The sequence below is a fragment of the Sceloporus occidentalis genome, unplaced genomic scaffold, assembly GCF_023333645.1.
Source record: "Sceloporus occidentalis isolate IW3139 unplaced genomic scaffold, rSceOcc1.0.p SCAF_1, whole genome shotgun sequence".
NCBI classification, from domain to species: domain Eukaryota; kingdom Metazoa; phylum Chordata; class Lepidosauria; order Squamata; family Phrynosomatidae; genus Sceloporus; species Sceloporus occidentalis.
In genome coordinates this window covers 314,335,031-314,361,037 of record NW_028316981.1, presented here as the reverse complement: position 1 = coordinate 314,361,037, position 26,007 = coordinate 314,335,031, and the positions used below count along the sequence as shown (strand labels likewise).

The window sequence follows — 26,007 nt, the reverse complement described above, 5'->3', positions numbered from 1 at the left end:
ATTTGTAAATTGTAAAAAGCATGCCCACAGCTTATGGCTTGCCCCGCCTCACACATCTGATGACAGCTGCATCTTAAAAGAAAAGTCAACAGCACACTCAGTTCTGCAAATGGGGATCTTTAGGCTGTGAAAATTGGTATGAGTGAAAACACTCTGGGATTTAATCCAGACTTTAAACTAGTTTTCCAAAGTGTTATTTGGGGGACAGGATTCCACAGATTGGACATTTCCTTTGATATTCAGGCACTGGATTATCTGCCCTGGTGGTATGGAAACCACCATCTTCCATTATCCTGATGTTAAAAAATTGACACACACACACACACACACACACACACATACATATCCTATATACACAAGAAAGATAATCCCAGGTTTAGGGAAATGGCAAGGTTTGTTCAAGTACACCCCCCCCCCCCAAAAAAAATCTCACCAGATGACAGATGTGTTTAGGAAGTGTACTGGAGCAGTATCTGAAGATGGGGAGCATGCAACATGGAGAGTGATTTGTCTGAATAGAAGCAGATCACCTCTTCCTGATCACTTGGAGAACATCCCTGGGTTGCAGTTCTCCAGAGTCATTGCTCATCATGTGAGGAGATCAATGGAGCTGGAGATGGATGGTCCAGAGGTCAGTCTGCTTGCTTCTTTGTGTGTTGATTCAACACATTTCCTAAACATCTAAAGTGTGATAGTGTTGTTAGCCAGCAAATCAGCTTTGACTTAGTTTAACAGCAAAACAATTCTCAAATGCTAACAGAAGTGAGTCATAGAATCAAAGAATCACAGAGTTGGAAGATAGTTTGAAGGCCATCCAGTCCAACCCAATTCTATCATGTGGGAAGACACAATCAAAGCACTCCTGACAGATGATTATCCAGCCTCTATTTAAATACCTCCAAAGAAGGACACTCCACCACACTCTGAGGGAGTGTGTTCCACTGTCCAACAGCTCTTACCATCAGGAACTTCTTCCCAGTGTTTAGGCGGAATCTCTCTTCCTGTAGTTTGAATCCACTGCCCCAGGTCCTAGTCTCTGGAGCAGAAGAAAACAAGCTTGCTCCATCTTCAATATGACACCCCTTCAAATACTTAAACAGAGCTATCATTTCAGCCCTTAACTTTTTCTTCTACAGACTAAACATACCCAGCTCCCTAAGCCACTCCTCATAGGGCATGATTTCCAGACTTTTCACCATTTTGTCACCCTCCATTGGACACACTCCAGTTCCTCAACATCCTTTTTGTAATGTGGTGTCCAGAACTGGACACACTATTCCAGGTGAGGTCTTACCAAAGCTTTGCCATCTGAGATTTCCAGGTGTCCTTTACACCTGCCAAATTGCCTTCTCTGAGACTATATGGAGACTGGGAATGATAATCAATGAAGCAGTGAAACTGGGGAGTCTGGTTCCTTAAGTAAAGAGTATGAACTGGGGGTGGGGTTTTACAAACTATATAAGTTACCAATTACGGACAATGCATATTCAGTATCTATGGACTGTGATTGACTTTGGTTGTTGTTGATGTTGTTGTGTGCCTTCAAGTCATTCCTGACTTATGGTGACCCTGAGGCAAAATTATCATAGGGTTTTCTTGGCAAGATTCCTCAGAGGAAGTTTGTCATTGCCATCCCCTGAGCCTGAGAGAGTGCGACTTGCCTAAGGTAACTCAGTGGGTTTCGATGGCCAAGTCAGGATTCAACCCTGGTCTCCCAGTGTCTTAGTTCAACACTCAGACCATTATACCACACTGGTCCTTTGATTATTCCCCCTTTAAAAAAACTGGGGTAGTGCCGTCATGGAAGAGAGTATCCTGGAAAATGGTTGACTGGACATTGGAAGAGAGAATCTCATGTTGAAACATTTTGTTGCAAGTCCCACATGTCTTTTTTGGAGAAACCTGCCTGGGACCTCTAGAAATTGGGTTAATCCTTCCCCAACTCTCTCTGCCCATGGTCACTGAGCCATCATGTTTTCCCTGAAAGCAGTTTGTGTCAGCCCTGGAAAAGCTATGGAGCCTCATGTGAAAGAACGAGGAAGAAAGAGGTTAAATGTAGCTCTTAATCTCCAGCTATCTGCACAGAGAAAGATGATTAATAACTCCCTAGACTTCACATAACCTCCTCAGATAAGGAGTGAGGTGGCCTTCTTGGAGTTCTGATTATCCTCTTCTAATGGGCTTCATTTATTGTGTAAACTAATAAGAGTGGCTGGAGGACAGTATGCTCCAAATCCTGCCGGAAGAATCCCCGGCCCAAATGCAATTATGGTAGGGGAAATTGTCTAAGAAAGCATGTCTTGCTTGGGTGAGCGGTGTGCAGTTTTGCCAGCTCCTCTTACTTCAGAGCAAAAGATATTCTGTTTTGTTTTGTTTTGTTTTGTTTTTAAAAGACTGGAGGTGACTTGCCTGCTGCAGGGACATCTTGCCAACTGCTTCTGATGAAGCAGTTCTGGCCATGTCCCAGTCCCCAGAGGCTTGAAAAAGATGAAGGCAGCAGGGTTCCTCTACAAAGCTCCATAGTAGGACACTGGTCTAAGCATTGAACTGGGGTTGTCATAAACTGGGTCTTTCAGCTTGCCTACAATGGATAAGAGGGACTGGTTTTGCCTACCATAATTAACAGCTTTGCTTGCTTACAACATATTATATGGTACTAATACTGGATGATGGGGCATGCAGTCATAGGTTAATTGCTAAGACTGCTGCTCACATTCCTTTGGTGGTTAACTAGCAGATGGGAAAGAGATGGGAGCTTGTGATAGGATTTTCAGTCAGTCTAGTGAGAATGGATGGTATGGAGTCAGAGTGAGCTTGTTTGATCTTATGGTTGAATACGGTGTCAGCTTGCTCAAAATCTGAATTATTGTATGCTTTAAGTGCACTCTGTTAATGTTGGTTTCTCAGTCCAGACAACATATGTCTGATGGAAATAATAATAATAATAATAATAATAATAATAATAATAATAATATCTCACCTCTCTGTGCAACACAATCAGAGCGGGTTACACGTTAAAATACACAATCCTGTATCCCAATATCCTCCCCCATACAATTAAACAATTTACAGATTAAAACATACCTTAAAATAGTAACAAATCAACAATGGCTGTCACAAAAATCAGGGAATAACAGGTTCAACTTATTTGATGGCTGGTTATCTATTCAGGAAAGGCCTGCCAGAAGCGATCCATCTTAACAGCTTTTTTGAAGCTGTTTAAGGTGGTAACGTGATGGATCTCATCCGGCAGGCTATTCCATAATCTGGGAGCAGTTGAAGAAAAAGTCCTCTGGGAAAAGGTCCTCTGGGAGATTGCAGACAATCTAGTTTTTATGGGTTGCAACAGATTCCTCCCAGAAGACCTGAGTGCGCAGGATGGATTATACGTCTTTGGATTCTAAATAAATGTCTTTGAATTCTAAACAAAGTTTTCTGGTTCACTACTGAAGCTTGAATTCTTAAACTAAATTAATCCTGTATATGACACTCATGGTAACCCACTGAGTGACCTTGCCCGAGTCACATTCTCTTGGGTTTAGAAAGTGACAATGGCAAGCCTGCTCTGAATAAATCTGAGCCAGTGTGGCATGATGGTGACTCCAGCAGACCATGGTTGGAATCTCCCCAGGGAATGTGCAAACTGAATGTGGCCATGTGGCCAAATCATATTCTTTCAACCTCATAGGAAAACAATGACAAACTTCCTGTAGATAAATGTATCCAAACGAACACCCCACACAATGAGAGGATCATCATCAAGTGAGAGTCAACTTGGTGAAGACTGATAACAATGGTGTGTGGTCTGAGCGTTGGGCTCCAGGAGACCAAGATTCAAATTCCTGCTCAGTCATGGAAACTCTCTGGGTGACCTGAACAAGTCATCTTCTCTTGACTCTAAAGAGGCAAAAGATAACCTTCTCTGAAGATATCTTACCAAGAAAACTCTAAAACAGGATCACCATAATCCAGAATCAGCTTGGAGGCACATAACGACAGCAACAGAAACAACAGAGTTCCACCTGAAAGAGTCCACAGAGTTTGAGACATTCTTACTGAAAAAGAAAACAGGTAATGGAAAATGTTTTTGAATAGCAAACACTGTTTTCTCAACAGGAAACTTGATTTTATTTTCCATAGAGAATTGTTGTTTTCTGCAGAGAAAATGCTATTTTCTGAACTCACACATACATTTTTTTTAAAGTTTTATTTTATTTTTACCCCCTCCCCCCAAAATAATTCCATAACGGCAAAACTGCAGCATTGGGGAAAAAAAAGGGTAAATGGATTCATAGTTGGTGGCATGAGTGATATTTATGAAGATTTCCACCAATAGTTAAAGAAAAAGTATGACAGAATCACAGACACCCTTTTGTGTGAACTTTTAAAGAATATGCAAACTGATGTAGGAGTGGATTGGAATGAATTCAACTGTAGGAATCTAATAAAGTGACCTCAAAAAACCAAGCCAAAACAAAACAAAAAAACCTCAACAGGTTTGCCTAACCCAAACTTCACAATGCAGAAGGAAGGTGGTACTTGAAAATAGAGCAAAAAGATAACTTTGTGCAGGAAGAGAGAAATAACTCTGGCATTCACAACCAGGTTGAGGTCCTTCATCATTAATCAGTGTAATTAATGCTCTAATCTCAGATTCAAAAGGTGAGTTTTTAATCAGCAATGTCCTCTGTTGATGTCCTCTTATTGATGGCACTGCTGCATTACACATACCAACACTGGATTCAGGTGAAACTGGAAACTGACTCAACAAAACTGTAAACCACCCTGCTAATTCAGAAGGGGTGATACCTTGCTTCAATATATACCTTCATATCTCCAGTGAAATATAATGCATGGAATGAACTGGACACAGAGAACAGTTTAAGGACATGAAAGCCAAAAAGATAACAAATGGTACAATACACCTGGGGTCCAATCCCAAAGGAATGTCAGCATAATCTCTATTGAAATCAATGTTAAAACTGCTAAAGATCAACATTTAAAACCATTATCTGCAAAGCGATTTGGTGAAACAAAAGGCCCTTGCACACTGTACAGATAGAGAGTTGTGATTCAACCAAACCTTTTACTATTTTATTTGCTTTACCAGATCATCGCGCGGGGGGGGGGGAGCCCCCTAATTCTAGCCTTGGGAGTCTCAGCCCCACCTCCCGGGTCCATAAAAATTGCCTTTAAATGGCATGGAAGATTCTGGGTACACATTGCTCATTTACAGAGATTTTACCCCCCCCCCCAAAAACATGGGGAAACAAGGAAGGATTTGGATAGACCAGAGATCACAGTGAGAGTCCTAGCAGACAGTATGTCATCCGGATGCCTCACAACCCTTAACATTATTTGAAAACAACAAGGGCTAATAGCTTGCTTCTTCAGTTTCTCTCACCTCCACACCACACATGCAAGCAGATAGATATAGATACAGAAATAAATGCTGAGCCAGATGGGAAGCCAGATTCTGTGCTGGGCATACTCCTCTGAGATTGCAGCATCCACACAGCCCAGATTGCACTTTGCAAAAGATTTCCTCATCTCCCATATTTCAAAAACCTTCTAGGCATCAGGGTGATGATGGGAGAGAAGACTGAAAAGCCTGAAGCTTCCCATTATAGAGACATTTTGAAATGCACATTTCTTCTTTGACAAATTGGTTCCAGCTTATGTTCATCCTTGTACTTACAGAAACTAATCAGGATGATCTGACATCACCAGGGAGATGCCAGCTTCCACAGCTGAGAGGAAGGGTCTGTTTAAGGACCACCATCAGTTTCAGAGAAGTACCACAACATCACTCAGGATAGTAAAAAACAGGGCTGAAATGCTTATAATAAAGAGTTATGACAGAGCCCAGAATTAGAGGGTAGCCCAGGAAATCTTAGGGCACAGATCTGAGACATGGGTTCATCCCCTGGTGATGTCACAAATGGTGGGCCATAATGATGTCATTGAGCACGATACACAAAGCATTCTCCCCCAGTTTCTCAAATCATGTCATTCCAGTAATGAACATGAAGTCTAATACAGATGCGGGGGTGGGGTGGTGGTGGTGGTGGTGGTGGTGGTGGTGTTGTCTCTGGCTGGAAATTCAGTTTGCCAAGCTCTGCCCTGAGCAGAATTAAAATGGGAGGAAATGTTTTTCCAAACCCTGTTTTTAACACCTTTACAAGCACTGCTTTTGAGGATACATGGGTTCTGAAGTCCAGCCAAAGAATACTTCTTCCCAGCTCTGCCTAGAATAGAAAAGTCTACAGTAGTTGTGTGAACATGTGCATTTGTGTGTGTATACATAAAATCTCCTCAGTTCTATCAGTTAATTCCAGCTAGAGCAGAATGTTGAATGGTGAGTCAACACTTAGGTAAATCTAAATGATTTAGTGGCTTTACCCTAGTTTGTACCAGCATGTGTGTATCTTTCAAGACAATCTTGTATGCAAAAGGATCTTGCAGCACCTTTGAGACTAACTGAAAAACAGAAGCTAGTAACATGAGCTTTGATAGACTTGAGCCTACTTCCTTCGATGCATGTGGTCATGCTACTGACTTCTGTCTTTCAGTTAGTCTCAAAGGTGCTGCAAGTTCCCTTTGCAAATTGATTTTCCAGACTAATGGGGCTACGTCTTTGAGTTCTACCATCTTTGGGTACTGTTGGTGGATGTATTTAAGAAGAAGGGACCCTTGCATGTTTAAGAGTCTGTTTAAGGATGACATCCTAATCAAGGTTGTGCAAATGGCAAAGCAAGATTTTTTGGGGGGAAATGAAAGGGTGTTTACATTTTTTAAAAAACCAAATCTCCAGCTTCCCCCCCCCCCCCCCACAAATACATTTTTTTTCATGAAAAAAGTCCTGGAATGCAAAGAGTCTTTCACTGCTTGACCATTTTCTTGACAGAGTGTCACTGACGATGAAAACATTGGTCAGCATCTCTCTAGAGAATACACATAGCTCCAGCGATACAGCCGCTTTGGTACTGTCTGCACTGGCCAAGATTCTCTGGAACCCATCTACAGAATCCATCTCTAGAACCCACCTGCAGGGACCATATCCACTGCAAGCCCCTCATACTTCCCTCAGATAGCTACACAAAGTTTGGTTCTGATGGTTGCTTGAGCAGAGGCTACTGCTGTGGAAATGCGGCAACTACAAACATGAAGAGACCAGGTACTGAATAAAAAGGAATTCTTTCATTGTCCAAATCACAAAAAAAGTTGTAAATGCTATGCTGTAGAATTAAGAGCTTCAGTAGACACTAACTAACACCATCATAAATTCTGCTTCAGTTTCTGTTATCATATCATTGTCTCTCGGGACCCCCTGTCCCTGTCATGAATTGCCCTTTATAATTTATTCAGCTTGTACTTGCCGGGTTCCTTTCTACTTATCATTCATCTTTACAGTTGTACATAAAATTAGATTGATCCACCTCTGCCAGACCCGTCAAGAAGAGAAAAGTTGTCATTGAATAACACATAAAGCAAATGAAGACCCAATGACAAGCTTTTCTTGAATGCCATGGAAATTGTCCGCTGAGGACCAAATGTGGGGAGGGAAGTGTCAAGAGAGACAGAAGGAGATGGAGGGATTCTAACCTTTGTAATCAGATTTTTTAATTTGCAATCAAAGGACTAGGACCTCTGGGAACTCTTACCCTCCTCTCAGTTAAAATAAAAGTTAAAGAAAAATATTCTAATGCCACACTGTAATTCTAGAAGCAGCACTCTCTGTACATATTAGCCACGAGGCCCAAAACTGGTTCTACTGACCTTTGGACCATAGGCTCTCAGACACATCTTGCAGTAAGTTGTGATGTTTCCTAGCATGGGACATGGAGCTAGTGTATTGCTGTTAATATATGCTGCTCATAGAAGGCTTTAAACCATCTAAAACCCATCACACAAATTTTCTGTATTATGCTTGCAGCAATCCTATGAGCCAGTCCATCACCCCAAGATTACAAGTAAAGGGTCTGAAAGATCAGACAAGTGCCTAGGTGTATTCCTTGGCAGTGACTGTGCTTTTGCTAGTTTAAATCTACATTGAGAGTTACACAGTGGTTGTACTACTCCATCCTTCTGCTGAGTACCAGCATTGTGCAACCCTTCTGCATTATATGCCATGTGATTTCCTATTGTCCCATTGTTCAATGGGGAATGCACAATAATTGTTCTCATGATGCATTAAATCTATGTTGCCCCCCCCCTTTTTTTTTTTAAACTGGAAACCTGAAAATTTTCACAGGAAAGAATATTCAAAAATGTGTGGAAAATGGTCAAATATACTGAGCACCAAAAACCCCTGACAAGAAGAATCCTAGACTAAAAAAAATCTTTGCAGTTTGGGACTTACTCTGTGCAAAATTTGCATGTGGTTTTGTGTGTGTATGTGTGTGTGTATTAAAAAAACAGCATTTTCTGTGTAGGCAATATTTCCATGTAGAAATATTGTTTGCTGCATAGATAGTGCTATTTCCTATGCCACATGGGCATTTTTTCACTGAATGAGTCCTGAATTGCAAATAGTCTTCAAAAAATGTACAGGCGGAAGAAAATTGGAGAAAGAATTGCTCATTGTTCACCTTTCAGAAGACAATTGGGAAAGAATTGTACCACTAGCCAGTATTGTCTGGAGAGTTAGCTTATGATTTGAATGGAACTACACTTGGATTGGGAACAACTACAGTCCTTGGAGTTTGTTTTACACTGAGGCCAAGGCAAAATTAATCCCCAAATAGACTTTTTTAAAACAACAACACAAGAAAATGAAACTCAAAAGTTCGCCAGCTGGTCTCAGACTTGCATAAAGATGTTTGGGATGTCAAAATCAAAATTAAAATTGTTTAACAAATGTAGGTTCCAGAAAAATAACAAAATTAGTAAAAAATTCCAAAATTTTTTAAATGGTAGATACCAGATGTAATTGACAAATTACATCCCAAACCTTCCTGGGGTCTCTGTTTTTCATGCCATTAGGCAAACACTTCAAAATATCTCTGTGATCCAACATGTGGATTTGTACAGCATAATAGGCAGACAGTTTACATTATAGCATAGCTTGTTGCATTTTATTGTGTTTATGGGTTTAGTGTAAATCGCCTCAAACGCTCATTGAGTAGAGGGGGTGAGTCAGAAATCCTTTTCTGACATGCACATGAATTCTAGCATTAATATCGTATGTGCATCCTAGATACAACTGCCAAGAAAATACATAGAGAAATTTGATTCAACGCTTCCACGAATACATTGACCCAATTTTTCGTGCATTGTGAATACGATCTGTTCATTTGAATATGATCTAGTCAACTGAGCTCAGCATGCTGACGCAGTCTATGTAGCACTCCCATAACAGTCAGTGTTGGCCTTGCATATTTCCCCAGGTGCACACATGTGCAGCTACGCATACCTCCTCCGGTGCACACATCTGCACACATTCAATAGCAAACAGAGAACTTTACAGTATTCACTGAGATACACACAGAGAGACAGGCAATACTGGGATTATTCATATCTATCACTCCTTAACAATAAAGCAGAAATTTATCACGTGAGATTTTGTTGCCTAACAGCAAAAGCACATGTTCAAACATGTACAGATATTCCATGGAGGTTTTAGCAACCTACTGCAAGAAACAGAAACAAAAACCAATCTGGTTACTTGGTTTCATACATGAATGTGTGCATTACTTGAAAATGAACACAATAATATGATAATAATCTCATATTTTCAAGCTTAGGACAAAATGGGTCAAACCTGGCAAAACCAAAATTCGTAGCTTAACCTATGCACCCAGTATGTCAATACTATTATAAGGAGGGTTTAATGATCTGAACTCAAGTCTATGGCAATTTTGAAATGTCAACTTGAGGATTATTTTAAAAAATAACAACAATAATTTCACAGATTCTAAGTAAATGAAGGAACTGTATATGAAACAATATACATGAAACAATGACAATGTCTACATAGACTGGAGTCATGTTACCAACCTGGGTCCATTTAAAAGGTCCGCTCTTGTGGACTACAAGCAACCCACAGCCAGACTTTTCTCTCCTCTCTTTGTACCTTACTTTACCCTCAGCCAGACATGAGTCCCAGCTGATGTCAATTGGAAATCCCTTCTCAACAAGAGAGTTGACCCTGCATACACTGTACCAGCTATGCAGAACAGGGATAGAAATAATATCCATTACTATTCAATTCCTAGCTGGAAAATGGTTTTCTCAACATTCAGAGATCTGGGTTGGGTAGCATAAAACAAAGATGAGAATTTCATGCAGTTGTCAACATTATTCACACTCCCTCAAGTGTTCAGGGAAATTATTCTGTGCAGAAACACAAATTGATGTGTTGGTGCAAAAAATGATGGGGGTTTTACACACAAAACAACCTTGTCACCAGATAAAGCTATAATGATTGAGCACTGTCACCATAGCTGCTGCTGACAATGCCACTCCCAGAAAAAAACCTACCTCTTAAGCAAGGCAGAGGCCCAACCCAAGAGTATCCAATGTGCTACAAATCAGAGCACTGAAAAATGCTATCTGCTGTGCATTTCCAGGCATGAGATGCAGAGAGAACAGACAGGTGGAGAGACTGCACAGGGTTCTGCAGCAGATGCATGTTTCAACTTGTCTCTCAACTAGCAATAATTTCCTGGTGCTCCAGTCTGCAGAAGCCCTTTTTGGTTGGAGCACTGCCAGGCTTACAAGGTAGCTTTTTCAGGTCATGTTTGTTCATTTACAACCAAAACCATGAACCTCAGAACTTACAAGATGGTAATTCTGGCACACTATCTTGTAAATGCTAATCAGGAAACCACTCTGTGTTTCAGGAAGAAGTAGGATTTTTGCACAAAAATTGCATGTATGTGTAAGTAGGGGGGTTGCCTGAAAGACATATTCACGTCATACACATACAAAACAGTTTCCAGAAACAATGTGGGTTTTTGAGTATGAAACTATGTTTGTTTATTTTTCCCAGGAAAAAACTCTTATCAAGGTTGCACAAAAAAATTCCACATGAATTTCTCAAATATTTTTTAATATCATAAATGTAGGATCCCCCCCCCCCATTTTTTTTATTTTACTAAGCAAAACCACTATTTCCAAGAGAGATGTATGGAGGGGGGTGGTTGGGGTGGAAAATGGTATTGTCTGCATAAAAAATAATCCCCCAAATCCCTTTGGGATGTGCAAAGACAAAGAAGTCAGAAATATTTGCTCTCTCACACAACAGAGAACTACTGAAGTCAGGGATGAAGGAGTTGAAGATGTACCTTCCTAATGGAGAATTTGTTATCTGCTGCTGCTTAGGAAGTAATGGGAAAGCCTGAGAGAGAATGGTGCCTCAAATGAGAGGTTGATTATTCTAAAAAGATCTCTTATACAGCTAGCAGCTGCGGGCGATGTGTATGTAATGCATGCACACATACACCCTTGGCCTGAAACCTGGACACTTAGCAGCCTCAAGTCCTCACTCCAAAATCCTTTCAACTGGAACACCGAGAGTGAATTCTCTTTGCATTCCAGAGGAGGTTGGCATGGGGATGGGAGCAGCCAATCTTTACCTAGTGAAATGGAACTTTTAATGTTTACAAAAGAGATAGGACTCAGGTGTTTCATCTCAGCTGGCAAGCTTTGAAATACTGTCAAACTAACTAAAAGAAAACCACACACACAGTAAGTGAGAACCTTGTAATGGGAAATAACTTCCCCTCCTACCAGCCTTCACGTTCCTTTCAGATTCTATACTTTTGTCCTATAGTTGTGTTGGCAAATTATGGGCTCTCTTGAACTACGGGGCTGATGTCCAAAGAGTTTGCAGAGTGGGGGAAAAAACCCTCTCCAGGCTTCTGCCTTTTCTCCTAAATCTGTCTCCCTCCCTTGCCCATTCCCCATTCCCCTTTCATCTTTTTATTATTTTTTTATTTTTAAAAATTAACTTTAGAAACAAGGCAAGTTCCCCCCCCCCCCCCGGGGAACAATTAGATCTGTTTTTCTTCAAAAAGGAGTCTTAAGGGCATAGCAAATGGTTTGTGTGCGTTCAGCACATTCATAGAGCCTTTTACTCATCTGCTCCTGCTGACCCAACTACAACTGACATTAGGAGGGCACAGCTTCTGGGGGGAAAAACAGAGGAAGAAAGAAGCCAGATGTAAGCATTTGGCTAAGCTCTGGGTGACACAATCAGCAAAATCCCAATGTATGGCTCTATTAAAGACTGTACTGCTTCAGCGCAGAGGTTGCGGAAATTCACATTTCAGTGTGACCTCTCTCCCATGATTACAGAAGCTTGATCTGGGCTACCACATTTGAGGATGATGCAGATGAAACAAAGCCATTGATATAAATGAAGATGGATGGGTGATAAACGGATGCAGAAGTGTGTGTGTGTGTGTATCAAAGAAAGCAAACAATAACTCTGCCTTTTATGGAGGACTCCAAGTTGATTGTATCTTCCTGCATGGAAGGTGGTTGGTTTGGATGGTGGTCTCCTCCAACTCTATGATGCTTTGTTTGTTTATTTCATTTATATATCACCATTTGTTTTGTTCCACAGGACCCAGGAGGGCACTGGAAATATTCCCAGCAGCCACCACTATGTTCTGGGTGTATCTATTTACTTTCCCATTTGGGGATATAGTCAAAGGTGTAGCCACAAATAGGGGTTTGGATAAGCAAGCCGTACCAAGTAAGGTCTTATGAGAAGAAGCAGGTTTCTTTTTCCTATAACCAGGGTGGGTCCTATACCCTTTCCTGGGGGAGAAAAAAATGACACTAAAACATTTGTGGTTACATGGAAATGACTAGGTGTTATTACTACAGGTTGAGTCTCCCGTATCTGGAATTTTGAAATCTGAAACACTCCAAAACCCCCAAACTATTTTCATGGGTGGCTTGAGATATTGACACCTTCCTCCATGGAAGGCTTTCTGGTGGTTAAATATACACAACCTTTGTTTCATGTATACAACTATTCAAAATATTATTAAAAAATCAGGTTATGTGTCTAATGTGTATATGAAACCAAAAGGAATTTTGTGTTTAGACTAGGGTCCCATCTCCAAAATATCTCATTATGTGCATATATGCAAATATATATATTCTAAAATCTGAAAAACAAAACAAAACAAACCTGAAATCCCAAACATTTCTGATTCCAAGTGTTTCAGATGAGAAAATTTAACCTGCAGTTTCAATTCTGGCATATTTGGGGCAATGCTTTGACTTGGTGGGGCTTGGAGATAATGGTGGACAAAGTAAACCAAACCACTATATGTTTTTGGGCCATTTCACTGTGGTTATGTACATTATGTAGATTCACTGTGGTTATGAGCCAATTTTTTTTGTCCTATCAATTTAAATATTTTTGAGGAGACCTGGGATACTGAGGAATCTTCTTGGAGGGTTCAGGGCACAAGAAGGATTGGAGACTGCATAGGGTAGCTGCTGATCCACCATCCCCTGATATAGATACCACCAGCTCCCACTGGTTTTGTATGTTAGATTTTTCTAAGGTGCAAGGAAATTCCTGCCCAGGTTAACTTCTTGCTAGTAACCACAACCAGCATCACCATCACCACCAATCTGTTGTTCTCTAGTAAAGTTGAATAAGCTGTGACTCCTCTGTTGAATAAAAGGAAAATCTTGAGGCAAAGGTGCCATAGCTGCCTTGATAACCAGCAACCAGTACAGACAGTGGGATTGTCATTTTATATGTAGCTATATGTTGCTTTTCCGGAGGGAAACAGAAGAACTTGGGCTTGTTCCAACACAATAGTAGTTGATGGGAAATGGTAAAGCTGGCCTCTATATTGTGCATAGGACATGGCTGTGAAGATTTCCTTTGCAATATGGTTCATGTGTACTTAAGATTTTACAAAACAGGCAAAGCATTATAGATTGGGGAATAGGTCCAAGGGAAGAAAACAAGGGAAGAAGACTGAGAGAGGGGGGGAGAGTTATTTACATAATTCATTTTAGTGGTTTTATTCTACATAGGGATATTTGAAACCTCTATTTTTAATTCCATGACAATTTCTGTGTCTTTACAATGTAGTCTGAAATACTCCTAAAAATTGTGTGTTTATTTTGAACTGTGACTGTTCCAACATTCATCCAAATTCAGAGGATGCCACTAATTGCAATGCAATGCACATTCCCATTGTGACACCATTCACATTTGAAAAAATGTCCTCATGGATCCAGCTGCTGAGCTCCAACAGCTGTTGATCCTGCTTCAAACAGGAAACCGTAAGAGGTGGAGAAAAGGCGTGTTTGGGATCAGTGTTCTTACCAACAGAACAACAACAACATGGGGAATTCATCATCTAAAAGAATATTTAACTCTAGTCTGTTTCTTCGCTGTTGTCACCCAGACTTACTCTGTGACTGTAGCCTAGTAGAGGCACCCTGGTGACTCATGTGAGAGTTGAACAGGTAATTATGAGTAAAGATGGTAAGCCATGATGATTTCTTTTTTTAACTAAAGGATCCCAAAATGTAAAAACATAGGGGTCAACCAGGCCTTGGCGTGGGCTCCAAATACTCCAGCCCCGTTGCTCCTTGTTTCACTCAGGATCATGGTGACCAGATGCCACGGTCCCGAAGCCATCTGTTGTTGCAGTCCTGAATGGGCCATTTGCAATAAGTACTTTGTTTGTGCTCCCTTTGCTGGTGGCCTCTGACTGCCTTAGGCAACTGCAGTGCAGCTTCAGCCTGATCGATGACATGCATCATCTGTACACCACACCCCTGGATCAGCCTGAAGCTGGTGCTTTTGGGCTGTGTGTTTCGGGCCATAGTAAGGAGAACATGGAATTTATTTATTTTTGCATGTGGGAATGAAATAAATGGAAATTTGCACCCCTCCTACTCAGTCCCTGACTGTAAGAATTTCTCATATTCATTTGAATTAAATCAGAAGCCACCTTTAGATCTCCCCACACCACCTGAAAATATCAGAGATTGAGTGGACAGGGATACCAAAGAATGAGATTGTGAACACGGCCTCACATTCAACCTTTTAACTCTCTCATGAGTAGTCTTCAGACTTGCAGAGGGTTTGTTTGCCTTCCTGGAATCCCAGCTCCATCATTAGAGATAGCATGCTATGCTCATCACCATCATCTATGAGCATCATATGCCTCTCAAAAGTCCAAGGTGTCCTGCTGGGGTTTTTGAATTGATACCTACCTGCAAGGTGAAGGAGGTAAGACCTGGGACTAGAGAAGCAACTGAGGTTAAACCATAAGAACAATGCAAGATGTATTTGAACACCTTGCATCAGTGAAACCAACAAAAACACCACAAAAGAGTTTAAATTAGAGCTGAGCAAAAATCTTGGGAGTTTTAAAGTTGGGGTCAACACCTGCAGGTTCACAAAGAGAAACTTTCATTTTACAGGTTTCATTGAACAGCTAAGAAAAATCAAAGGTATTTCCAATTGGGAGGATTGTTCTTAAAACCAAGTCTTAGGGGACTTGTACATGCCTCTTTCTAGCTCCAGGATCTGGATGAAACCTGCCTAAAACTGTAAGGCAGGAAATGGTTAAAAAGAACAAGGCAAAAATAAGGTACTTTTCAGCAGTAGGAAAAGTGAAAATGAAACTAAAATTACTGTTCTGAGTGAGTTTTATAAGCAGCAACCTTTCCTTCCACCACCCAAATCTACTCATTCCCTGGAAGAAACCATCCTCTGTGCTTATCTACAAGATCATGCCAATACACAGTCAAGCAAAACCCAATTTTCATAACTTGCCAAGAAATCAAATACAATACTGGGATGCCATTTCTCTCATCCCCTCTCCTTTTCTCCAAGGCATGGATTTTAATGGGTTCTAGCATCTGGAAAGGCACCTAAAATGCTGAAGTTAATAATTTGTTACTTTCTGTTCTTTCTCCTCGAGTCTTAATAGTGATATGGTGAGGTAATGCAAAGAATCATTTGCTTCAACTATATGACCTGCTCCTTCTTAGGAAAAAAAGGGGGGTGAGAGAAAAGAAATATGCCATCATGCTTATTAGACATGAGCTAAGTTTATTTGGATCATAAATAAAAGCTGATCTTGATAGTGTAATTACATTTCACAACATCATCCTCTGATATTAACCTTAGAGTTAAAAAAAATTAAAAAGCAGGAAGGGGGAAGTGAGTTGGGTTGTAATTTAGATATGGAATGATTTACCTTTAACAACGTAAGTAGAATAATGTAATAGTTATAACAACCACTACAACACCAGAAAATGGGACTCCAGGAACACTTTTGAGACAAATTTAGGGGGAAAAAGAATTTATAGAATAAGCTTTTCTGGACTCCTGTCTACTTTAACAGCCTCTAAACCACAAAAGTTCATCCTAGAAGTTTCTTTCTCTCAGACATGTACAGGTCAGAATACATTACTTTGGGCACACTCATGCAATGACACGCGGCTGTTTGCATGCATATTTCACTAAACTGATCACATGACTGGGTACCTTATTTGGGGCAGAGGCGATGGCTGTAGGTGGCACACTGGGGCACATGTGTAACCACAGCCTTGTGTCACTACAGAGGGCTCTGCATTTTCCTAGAAGACCCAGAGCAAAAGCTGAATATTTGGGGGGAAAAATAGCTTAAGTAGAGGGATAAGGTAGGTTCGGTGAAGAACTTGCCAGATGTCATCCAGACAATTTAAGGCAGGGCACTGGGCCCTGCATCATCATGCCTACTCACTATGATGCAGGAGGGAGTTGTGTTATTTGGCCTGTGCAAACATGGCCTTAGTATCAAATGTGCAACTAGTTTCTTTTAAGAATTTTTTCTGCTAAAAGAAACTAGCAAAACTAGAAGCCTAATGTAAGATGTTACTGACTGGTGCTCTGGACCATCAATAGTCACTACGTAATGTGACATGTTCCAAGCACTTCTACAAAAAGTCACACTTCTTGGACCATGGCACATTATCTAATGTTACTTCGATTCCTTTATTCTTGGACAGAATCTGAATCACTCACGGTCCAAAATGCTTGTCAGTAACATCAGGTAGAATGTAAAACCAATGATGATGGTGATAGTGGCAATATCCCACTTCACAAATTTCTTTTGAAGTAGAAGGGGGATATATTTTTGATTGTCCATACCATTGCATTTCCACTTTCAATGTATGGATGTGAAAGCTGAATGGTGAAGAAAGGTGATAGGAAGAAAATCAACTCATTTGAGATAATGTACTGGAGAAGAGTTCTGGAGATACCTGGACAGCCAAAAAGACACATAAATGGGTCCAAGAGCAAATCAAGCGTGAACTCTCCCTAGAAGATAAGATGACTAAATTCAGACTGTCATACTTTTAACACATTATGAATGGACATTAGAAAAAGACAAAATGCTTGGTAAAGTGAAAGGCAGTAAGGAAGTTAGTGGATACAGGTGGATAGAGCCAATTAAAGAAGTTGCAGTCCCCAAGTTTGCAAGACTTTAGCAGGGTTGCTGATAACAAGGTGACTCGGAGGTGTCTCATTCATAGGGTCACCAGAAGTCAAAGATGACTTGATAGCAATTAACAACTAAGAAGGGACAATGAATATTAAATGCCATCTGCAAAGAATGTTTCTTTCTCGTCTCCTGTGTCATCACAGTCTAGATCACATTTAGCTTCCCTCCAAGATCATGGGGATGAATTTCTAATATGGTACTTTTTATCACTGTAGATTTATCAAAATCTCTCCGAAAGCACACACCGAAATCCCAACCACGGATGACTCTGCCCTCTTCTCCCCCGCCTCCCATCTCCAACCAACAGACCACTCACCTAATTTGTCTGAAAATGCCAGTGGTTGTCCCCCTGTATGAAGGATTAGCACAGATTAAGGGGGGACGGTGTTAATTGTAGGTGGGGGGAAGAGAGCAAAGCATCTCCTCAATCTGTTCTTGATTTCCCCTGTGTACGTCTGGCTGGTAATAAGCTTCCTTTAATCTGGAAGGCCCCTTGGTGATATCAGCACCACGGACAGCAATATTGATTGCTTTTGAGAAACCATCACAGCTGCTCACCCAAATTACCTTTGATATGTGACCTTTAATGTAATTACTGCAACATCAAAGCATTTCTATAAATTATTAAAGAACTAATATACTTCATCATCCCACCATTCTATTATATGTAAAATAAAAACAACTGCCAGCAAACATGTCACCAGTTTGAATCGCCCAATGTGCAAGTTGACTTGACTTTGTTTCACATTTATCCCACCACCCTGCCTCATCTCTGAATGATGGAAGGCAGCACTCAGAGGAACTGCCCAAGCCTCTTAGCACCATGGGATGAAGGAACGTCAAAAAGTAACAGAAAAGTTTATTTCTGGTTCAGCTTGCCAAAATACATCCCTCTAGTTCCCTCCACAAAACATGAACACGAAGTGCAAAGAAACATTATCAAAAATACTTTATTAATTCTCATGTTTACCTGAGTTTAGGAGATATGCAATACTCTGCCAACTGATTTTGTACCCGACATAGTACATAAGATACATAAAACATATTTATGTCACTTTGCAAAGTACAGCCCCCAACTAATAGGAATAGATATTCAGGGAATCACTCTGTCTGTCTGTCTGTCTATCCATCCATCTATCGATCTATTTTTTTAAAAAAAAATTAGTCAACTATGCAGTCAGAAAAAGAGACCCTGTCATTACAGAGGCCACATATAAATAACATTTATATTTATAAGTAGATTGGTTTAGTAATGCTTCAGTTTAGGATTTTAGAATAAGGTAAAAAGATGAGAGCTAGATTGCTTAATAGGAGTAAAAAGTGAGATTTTGAATCCACAGGGAAGAGGGTGGATTGGTGTCCCCTCCCATCCCTTCATCTGAGTCCTTTTGCCTATTCCCCCCATTTGTAGGCTGTCATATCTCAACCTTCTCTCCATTATTAGTAGTATTATTACTGTCACATAGATACTGTCATAACAAAATAATGTGTTTTTTTTTAAAGAAATATATGAACTGGGTAAGTTTTCTTCCTGCCCACCCTGTTGACCTAAGGAAGTTTTCCTTTTTTATGGCCTTGAACTATGGTTAATAATGCTGACCAATGTTATCAACTACTGTTAGGACTTGCCATAAATCACATACACCCAGAGAGAGCATATCATGGGATGTAGGGTTACTAGAAGACAAGGACTGTTTCCTTTAAAACAAATAATACCATTTAGATCAGGGGCAAACATTGGGCAGCTTTCCAGATGTTATTGTACTACAAATCCCAGCAGCCTTAAGTAACATAGCCAAGGATGAGGAATTCTGGGAGGGGCAGGCCCATGACTTCTGGAGTGTTGGGTAATTCCACCCCTTGCTTAGCTAGAAGTGGCCTATTTGTTTCAAGGATAACTAACCAGAAATTGAAAAAGGGGTTTTTTGTTTGTTTCTTTTCAACTCCAACTCCAAAGATTCCCCATACATCATGGCCAGTCATCATATTGGCTTGGTAAATAAGGAGTTGTAGTCCACAGCTGAACTTTCTCAAGCTCTGTAACTAAATGTATCCATGATCCTTGACTCTTAGACACCACGTTAAAAATGTCCCATATGTTCCTCAGCAAGGGAGCACAATTAGTATTGTAATCTTAGTGATGGACATTTCTGCCAAGCTTCTGTTAAAAAGTAGTGGTGTGGAAGGGAGGGATAGTTATAATTATCCTAGCTATCTCAATTGTGACAAAAAACAAACAAACACCACAATGCCTCACACATTGTCTGAAACCTGGACAGGACCTCTGCCCATGATTTTGCCTCTCCCACTCTTCAGCAACAGAAAACTGAGGTTTCAGAAGAGAGAAAAATTATTCTGCAGCTACTTTATGAGTGGCTAATCTGTACCTGGGAAGGTATACAGTGGACCCTTATTATATGCTGGGGTTTGGTTCCAAGATCTCCTGTGTATAACAAAATCCGTGTATGCTCAAGTCCCATTGAATATAATGACATAGCAAAATGGTGTCCCTCATAAAAACTGGAAAATCAAGGTTTGATAATTGAAATTTATACTTTTTTGGAACATTTTCAAACCGTGTATGCTTGAATCCTTGTATAAAAAATCCGTGTATAAGAAGGGTAGACTGTACTTCAAGGTTTTCCTGAGAGGCTGAAAAACTGGGCTATGCCATGGCAAGACTTGGCTTGGCTGAGGAGAGGGTTCCCCATGTGAGAGGCTCCCTTTAGATTAGATTGGGGTCAAGATGAGAAGTTGTTTCTACTTAATATATGGAGTGTTGGCAAATTCATGTGTGCCTTGTTCTCCTCTGGATGTTTATGTTGGTGGCGTCAGGATCTGGCTCATCCACTGTAAAAAACGGTTAATTTCTTGCTTAAAATCACAAGACAATCGTACAATTCAATGTAAATATACACGCACCCTACTCTGTGCCTTTTTAAAAAACAATCCTAGACCAGCCGCACTAAAATCTGTGTCTCCAGAGGTTGTAGGGATGAGTTTTGCCCCATACTGGCTAGGGCTTCTTAAAGTTGCAGTCCACCACACCTGGGGACACAGATTTGGGAACATGAGTATGGCTGCTCTCTCTTAGCCTATCTTTCCCACACTCTCCTGTCACAACTGTTCTGCTTATACTGCAAACTCCAGAAAGAGATAAACCTTGTGAAGCAGGAAGCTATCAAATCACACCCTGAGCCTAACATCTGGCAACTATGAACTTCCCATATAATGTATGCATGTTGATTTATGGGTACAAAATTACTCCTCCAGAACGGCAGGATGGCAAATCTGTTCTGTTTTAATGGTAGACCCACCATAATTGTTCTGTTTTTAATGGTAGCTATCCAGGTGCTGAAAGTATGTTGGGAATAGGATTCAACAAATGGATAGATCCCATGCAACCTTGTGGAATCATGGTAGAACAGCCATTAAATCCAAACAGCTGCAGCTGCAGCCAAGGGGAGATTTCTTTCAAAAACCAGCATCACCTTCCAGAATGGAAGTATCTACAAACCACTTTTTATAAAAGTTATCAAAATAGGAAAGTTTATCTTTAGGGAACAGTATGAATGGATCCAATGGTAGCTGGAGCTCCAATATCACTGGGGTAGTGAATCGATGTTTAAGTCGAAATTTTCAAGGGGCTAGCAAAAAGTGGCGAACATGTTTGGGAGACAGGGTTCAAGACCTTGGATAGCACCTTGAAGGTTCAGTCTGAAACTCAGAGTGGATTAACAGCCTCACTAACATCAGAGACAAAAGCTGTCTCTCTGGTCTGTTTGGGAACAGTACCTCACCTGTCACAGTTGTATTGAAGACACTTTTCCATAGCAACTCCTACTTAATATGGTACTGCCCCAGGGTTGGAGGGAAATAACCATTTCCATATAGATTTAGGAGACTAGCCAGAAATACACCTTGTGAACCCCATGTTTCTTTAGTTTTCATAATGTGCATCTCTAATAAAATGCAGTCTGTAAACTCTAACATCTCTCTGAAGCACCAGATGAATTTCTCCATTGACTTTTTAAAAAAGATTTGTCCTTACAGCTGAAGCAGAAATTGCAGAGAAGAAGAAAATAGAAAGAGATTGTCCATTAGCAGGACTAATAAACCTGGAGCCACTTCAATCACTCAGACACAGAGGCTGCGGCTAACCAGGTAGGAGGACAATTCTTTCAAAAAGGGTTGTTTGTCACATACAAAAAACTTGACTAAAGCATACCCTTGCCCCAAAAGAACACATAAATGAATGCAGGAATATCATTGTGTTTATGCCGACAGTAAATCACAGCAGAAAATATCAAACTATGGGGCGTTAGCAATGCACATTTATATTTAGTGACCCTACATGGACTAAGCAAAATATTTGTTGGTAGGCACTGAATTTGAAGTTACTAGAGGCAGCAACAACCTGGCACACCAAATTCCAAAAATGATCATATCAGAAATCTACAAGAATCTGAGGTTGACATTTGACCAATGATCCAGTTTTCGAAAGGAAACAGATATAGGGACAAACTCAAGTTGAGGTGATATTAAAATATACATTCTGCACCGACTCCCAATTTTGAAAACTATTTCATTACTCTCACTTTGGAATCTTAGTGTTCTTACAAACAAGGCACCCAGGTCAACACCTCTTTCACATCAGCACCTAATATTAAACATAAATTTATAATCTCAATTGACTCTCTCCCCACAAAATGCCACAGTATATGAGATTCCTCTCCAGCTTGGTCACTTACTAAAGATCATGAGGAAGACTTTGAATTAGACTGCATTTCATTGGGAGGAAGTCTTGTTAAACATAGTGGGAGTCAACAGGTGTGGACTTTAACATGTAAAGGATTGTGTGGTCAGTCATTGATACTTATCCACCAGCACACAGTGAGCCTATGGTTTATATTAATGATGGGGTGGGGTTGCTGCTACAAGTGTGGGATGAACACTCTCCTGCCCCACGAGGCCACAGGATGCCAAAACACCTATAGTTTCTGCCTAGTTAGCTTTTCCATCCATTTCCTTTTGCCTGTAAGAAGTGAAACGGCACTGTCCAGAAACTGGTTGTTATACTTTTCTCAGATAGTGTCCCCCAGGATCAAAATGACCTTCTAGAATAGGGGTGGGAACTATGTAGCCCTCTAGCTGTTGTTCAACTGCAACTCCCATCATGGTCATCATTGGCTCTACTGGCTAGGGCTGCTGGGAGCTGCAGTCCAGCAACATCTTGGCCATATATCTTCCCCAGCTGTGGGAGAACTGTATACATATTTAAAGGTGTCAGTTGGTTTGGGAAGGGAAATAGGCTTTCTTCATATTGTTTACCTCAAAGTATCCTTCTTTTGCATGGAACTCTCTATATCCCCTCACAGTCTTCCTTTCCTGCTAGATATTACCTGCTTTTCCACGTGACAAAACTTTTCTAAACACTAAAGCAAGAGGATTAGTGTCCCATTGGTCATTGGGACCATTTGCTTGAGAACTCAGCATCCTGGATGGCCATTCTAAAGGTACTTCTCTTGGTAAAGAGAAAGGAGTGTGATTCATTTGCCCCCACAACACCTCAAACCCCCCCCCCCCCCGAGCACCAGACTTTTCCTTTCTGAAGGTCTCATAAAAGATAACCAGCACAATCTGGCCCCTGTGTCCTCTGCTTTGTGCCAAACAGGAGAGGGGGAACATTTGAAAGCTAAACCAAGGATTCCATTTCAATGCAACCAGAATTCAGAGGAGCAACTGTTCCTGTGTCATCAATCTAACCATCATTCAAAGAGGAACCACACCATTATGAAATGGTGCTGGTTGACAGCACAGTCTGGACTCACCCCTGGCAGTGTCTTCTGTTCATGCAGTGCACTCTGGGCTTTAAGAGCAGACTCCCTTTCACAGTATGTTAGGAAGGCACAGCCTGTAAAAGAAAGAAAAAGCAGGAAAAAAGTAAGAACTCTACTGGAGCAGACTTCATCCAACATCCTGCTTCCACAGTGGACTTCCAAATGACTGTAAAGAACCCCCCCAAATGGACTTCTTTCCTTATGTTTGCTGTCTAGAAAGAGAAATTCCAAGATACACTGCCTCTGGACATGGAGGTTCCTTTCCCGTGCTATAGCTTCACATGCTTGGTCATGTTCCTAAAAAAGTCAAGGTTTAACCTTTCTAGGAAGTACACAAACAAAAGGTGCTATATTATTTTGGGAAATAAATTATTGAAATAACTACTCTCTGTTTCAAATAGTCTGAGCTGAAGGCAGATGGATGAAGAGCATAAAAAAGCTGTTGTTGGAAAGGAATGGTCTGTCTTGATTTCTCCAAGCCCTGACAGATATCAAGGACAATGAAACAGTTTTCATCCTATAGCTTTGAAACACAGGAATTTCACACACACACACACACACAATGTTGGAAAACTGCACAGATCTCCAGAAGCTACACAGCTCCTCCTAAAAACTGCACAGCCTATCCTGAAAGTTATGCAGCCACATGTGTGTTTTGCTCAAAATTGCTTTTATTATACAATAAACATCAATGTTGCACAATAAAAAATATTGTATAAAATGGGCAATTTTGGACACAAAACCACATGGTTTTCTGCAAAATTCCTTTTTTTTCTACATAAAACATCCAGCAATGTTGCACAGTGAAAATGTTCTGAAAAATGTTGTGCAAAATCAGCAAGGTTGCACAAAATGGCATGGCAATTTGTTGTGTAACCTTGCAGATATTCTTTTCTTGTGCAACTTTGCTGCTGCCACTGCTGCTGCTACTACTATTTAACACAGAAAATGTTAAGCCGCTCCGATTGCCTGAGTGCAGATGGGGCGGGATACAGATAAAGTTATTGTTATTGAGAATAGGGTCCCTTTCCCAAGCACTGCTAAATATATATTTTGTCCGAAGTCCAATTCTTAGTTCCAATTAAAGTAGTCCTATTTCAGAAGTGAGCAAATGTGGAAGGCCAGGGGAACCACATTACCCAGGTCACCTCACGTCCTGCTGTGGGGGGTCCTGGGCAACCACAAAAACAACTCTGGGTCTGCACTTTGCTTACCCCTGTTCTACTGAATCCTTGGGAGTTGCCTCTATGTTGACTTACCATTTAAAACCTGATTGAATGGAGCAGAAAGTTCAACTACCTGGCTGTATCTAAAGAAACACTTAGAACAAGCACCATATGAGTCTTTAGTTTTCGTACCTAACATTGGCAAAGATTATAGCAACTTTAGAAATCTATTTACAGGGGAAATGTTAGCCATCTGGCCTCTCTTTCTGTATGTGTATGTATGTGTTGCTAACTCCACCATTATCTCTGCTTTGTCCTTTTCTAGGTATCCAAACTTTAAATGTAATGGCAAACAGAAACAATATGTCAGATGGAAGCGAGTAGATGTGTATAGAATCAGAGATCCTTTTTACATAACCCCCATACAGCTAACCAATTTGCAGGACAAATTAGATGAGTTAAGACCATCCTGGTTTCAAATTGCACAAGTTACAACATCACACAATATACACAGGTCATTAGCCCAGAGCTTTCACTACACAGGAAACTACACATGTAAACAATTCTCTCAAAACTAGAGGATTCATTTCAAACATTTATAAAACCAGCACAGAAGATGCATGTGGTACACAGAAAGTAGTGAAAATTTGGCAATCAAATGTAAAATAAAAAAAGACATATCGATTTCAGATGAGAACTGGTGGAAAATGGACCATCTCATCATATACATCAGTGTCTCTGCTCTTTAAGTGTACTAGTCACTAAAACAATTTAGACATGGCATCAAATGCCTGTTTAATTACACATAATAATATAATCCCTCAAAAATATTGGAGACTGTGTTGGTGTAAGAACATTGGGATTTATATAGCTCTTCTGCCCCAAAGTTACACTTTTTGGGGGGGGATGGATCCTCTAGTCTGCTTCAATCAAATGATAAAGCAAATATCAGTTTTGTTAACATCAATTTTTGATGCAGAAAAGGCAGAACTGCAACAAAAAGTTCTGATCTCAATTCTGATTGGAGTTTTTATAGCTGAAATAGCAAGAGTCCGGTAAATGCAGTAAGATTATTTTTCTGGCTCTAGCCAGATAGGCTCGATTGGGTTGCTCTGGCTGAGAAATTGAGACTAAAAACTCAGTTTGCAAGGAGAAAAATAGCAAAAGGTAATTTTGCAGAAATATGGAACTGGTTTGTATCTCAGGTTTTGAACAGTAGGGGACTATGTGGACAGTCCTGAAAGGGTGGCCTTCAGCCTCCCCTTTTATAGCCAGATCAGGGCCACAGCAACCACACGGCACGGGCTTGATCTGGCTATTCCAGGTCATGAAAAGGAGCTGCAAAAAGTGGCTCCTTTTTGCACCCTGGAAAGGGTGTGATAGTTGCAGCACCGTGGCTTTACAGTGCTCCTTCAGCGCTGTGTTATGTGGACACAGTGCCAGAGGAGTGCTATAATGCCACATGCCATGTGGAGCAGCACATGGCATCATGGTGCCCTGGGGCAGAGTTGG

General features: G+C 40.6%; 1 protein-coding gene across 10 annotated transcripts in view; it reads right to left on the bottom strand.

Annotated features, from left to right (window-relative positions):
- The window catches only part of LOC149324235 (CUGBP Elav-like family member 4), a 942,387-nt gene that overhangs the window by 771,841 nt on the left and 144,539 nt on the right, over positions 1-26,007 (bottom strand). For all 10 annotated transcript variants that reach the window (XR_016277944.1, XM_089497934.1, XM_089497979.1 and 7 more), the window contains exon 2: positions 23,321-23,403. Coding sequence is in view for 9 of the 10 variants with exons in the window: in XM_089497934.1 (XP_089354060.1) it covers positions 23,321-23,403 (83 nt within the window). In the remaining variant the exon portion in view is untranslated. The remainder of the gene's footprint in view (positions 1-23,320; positions 23,404-26,007) is intronic.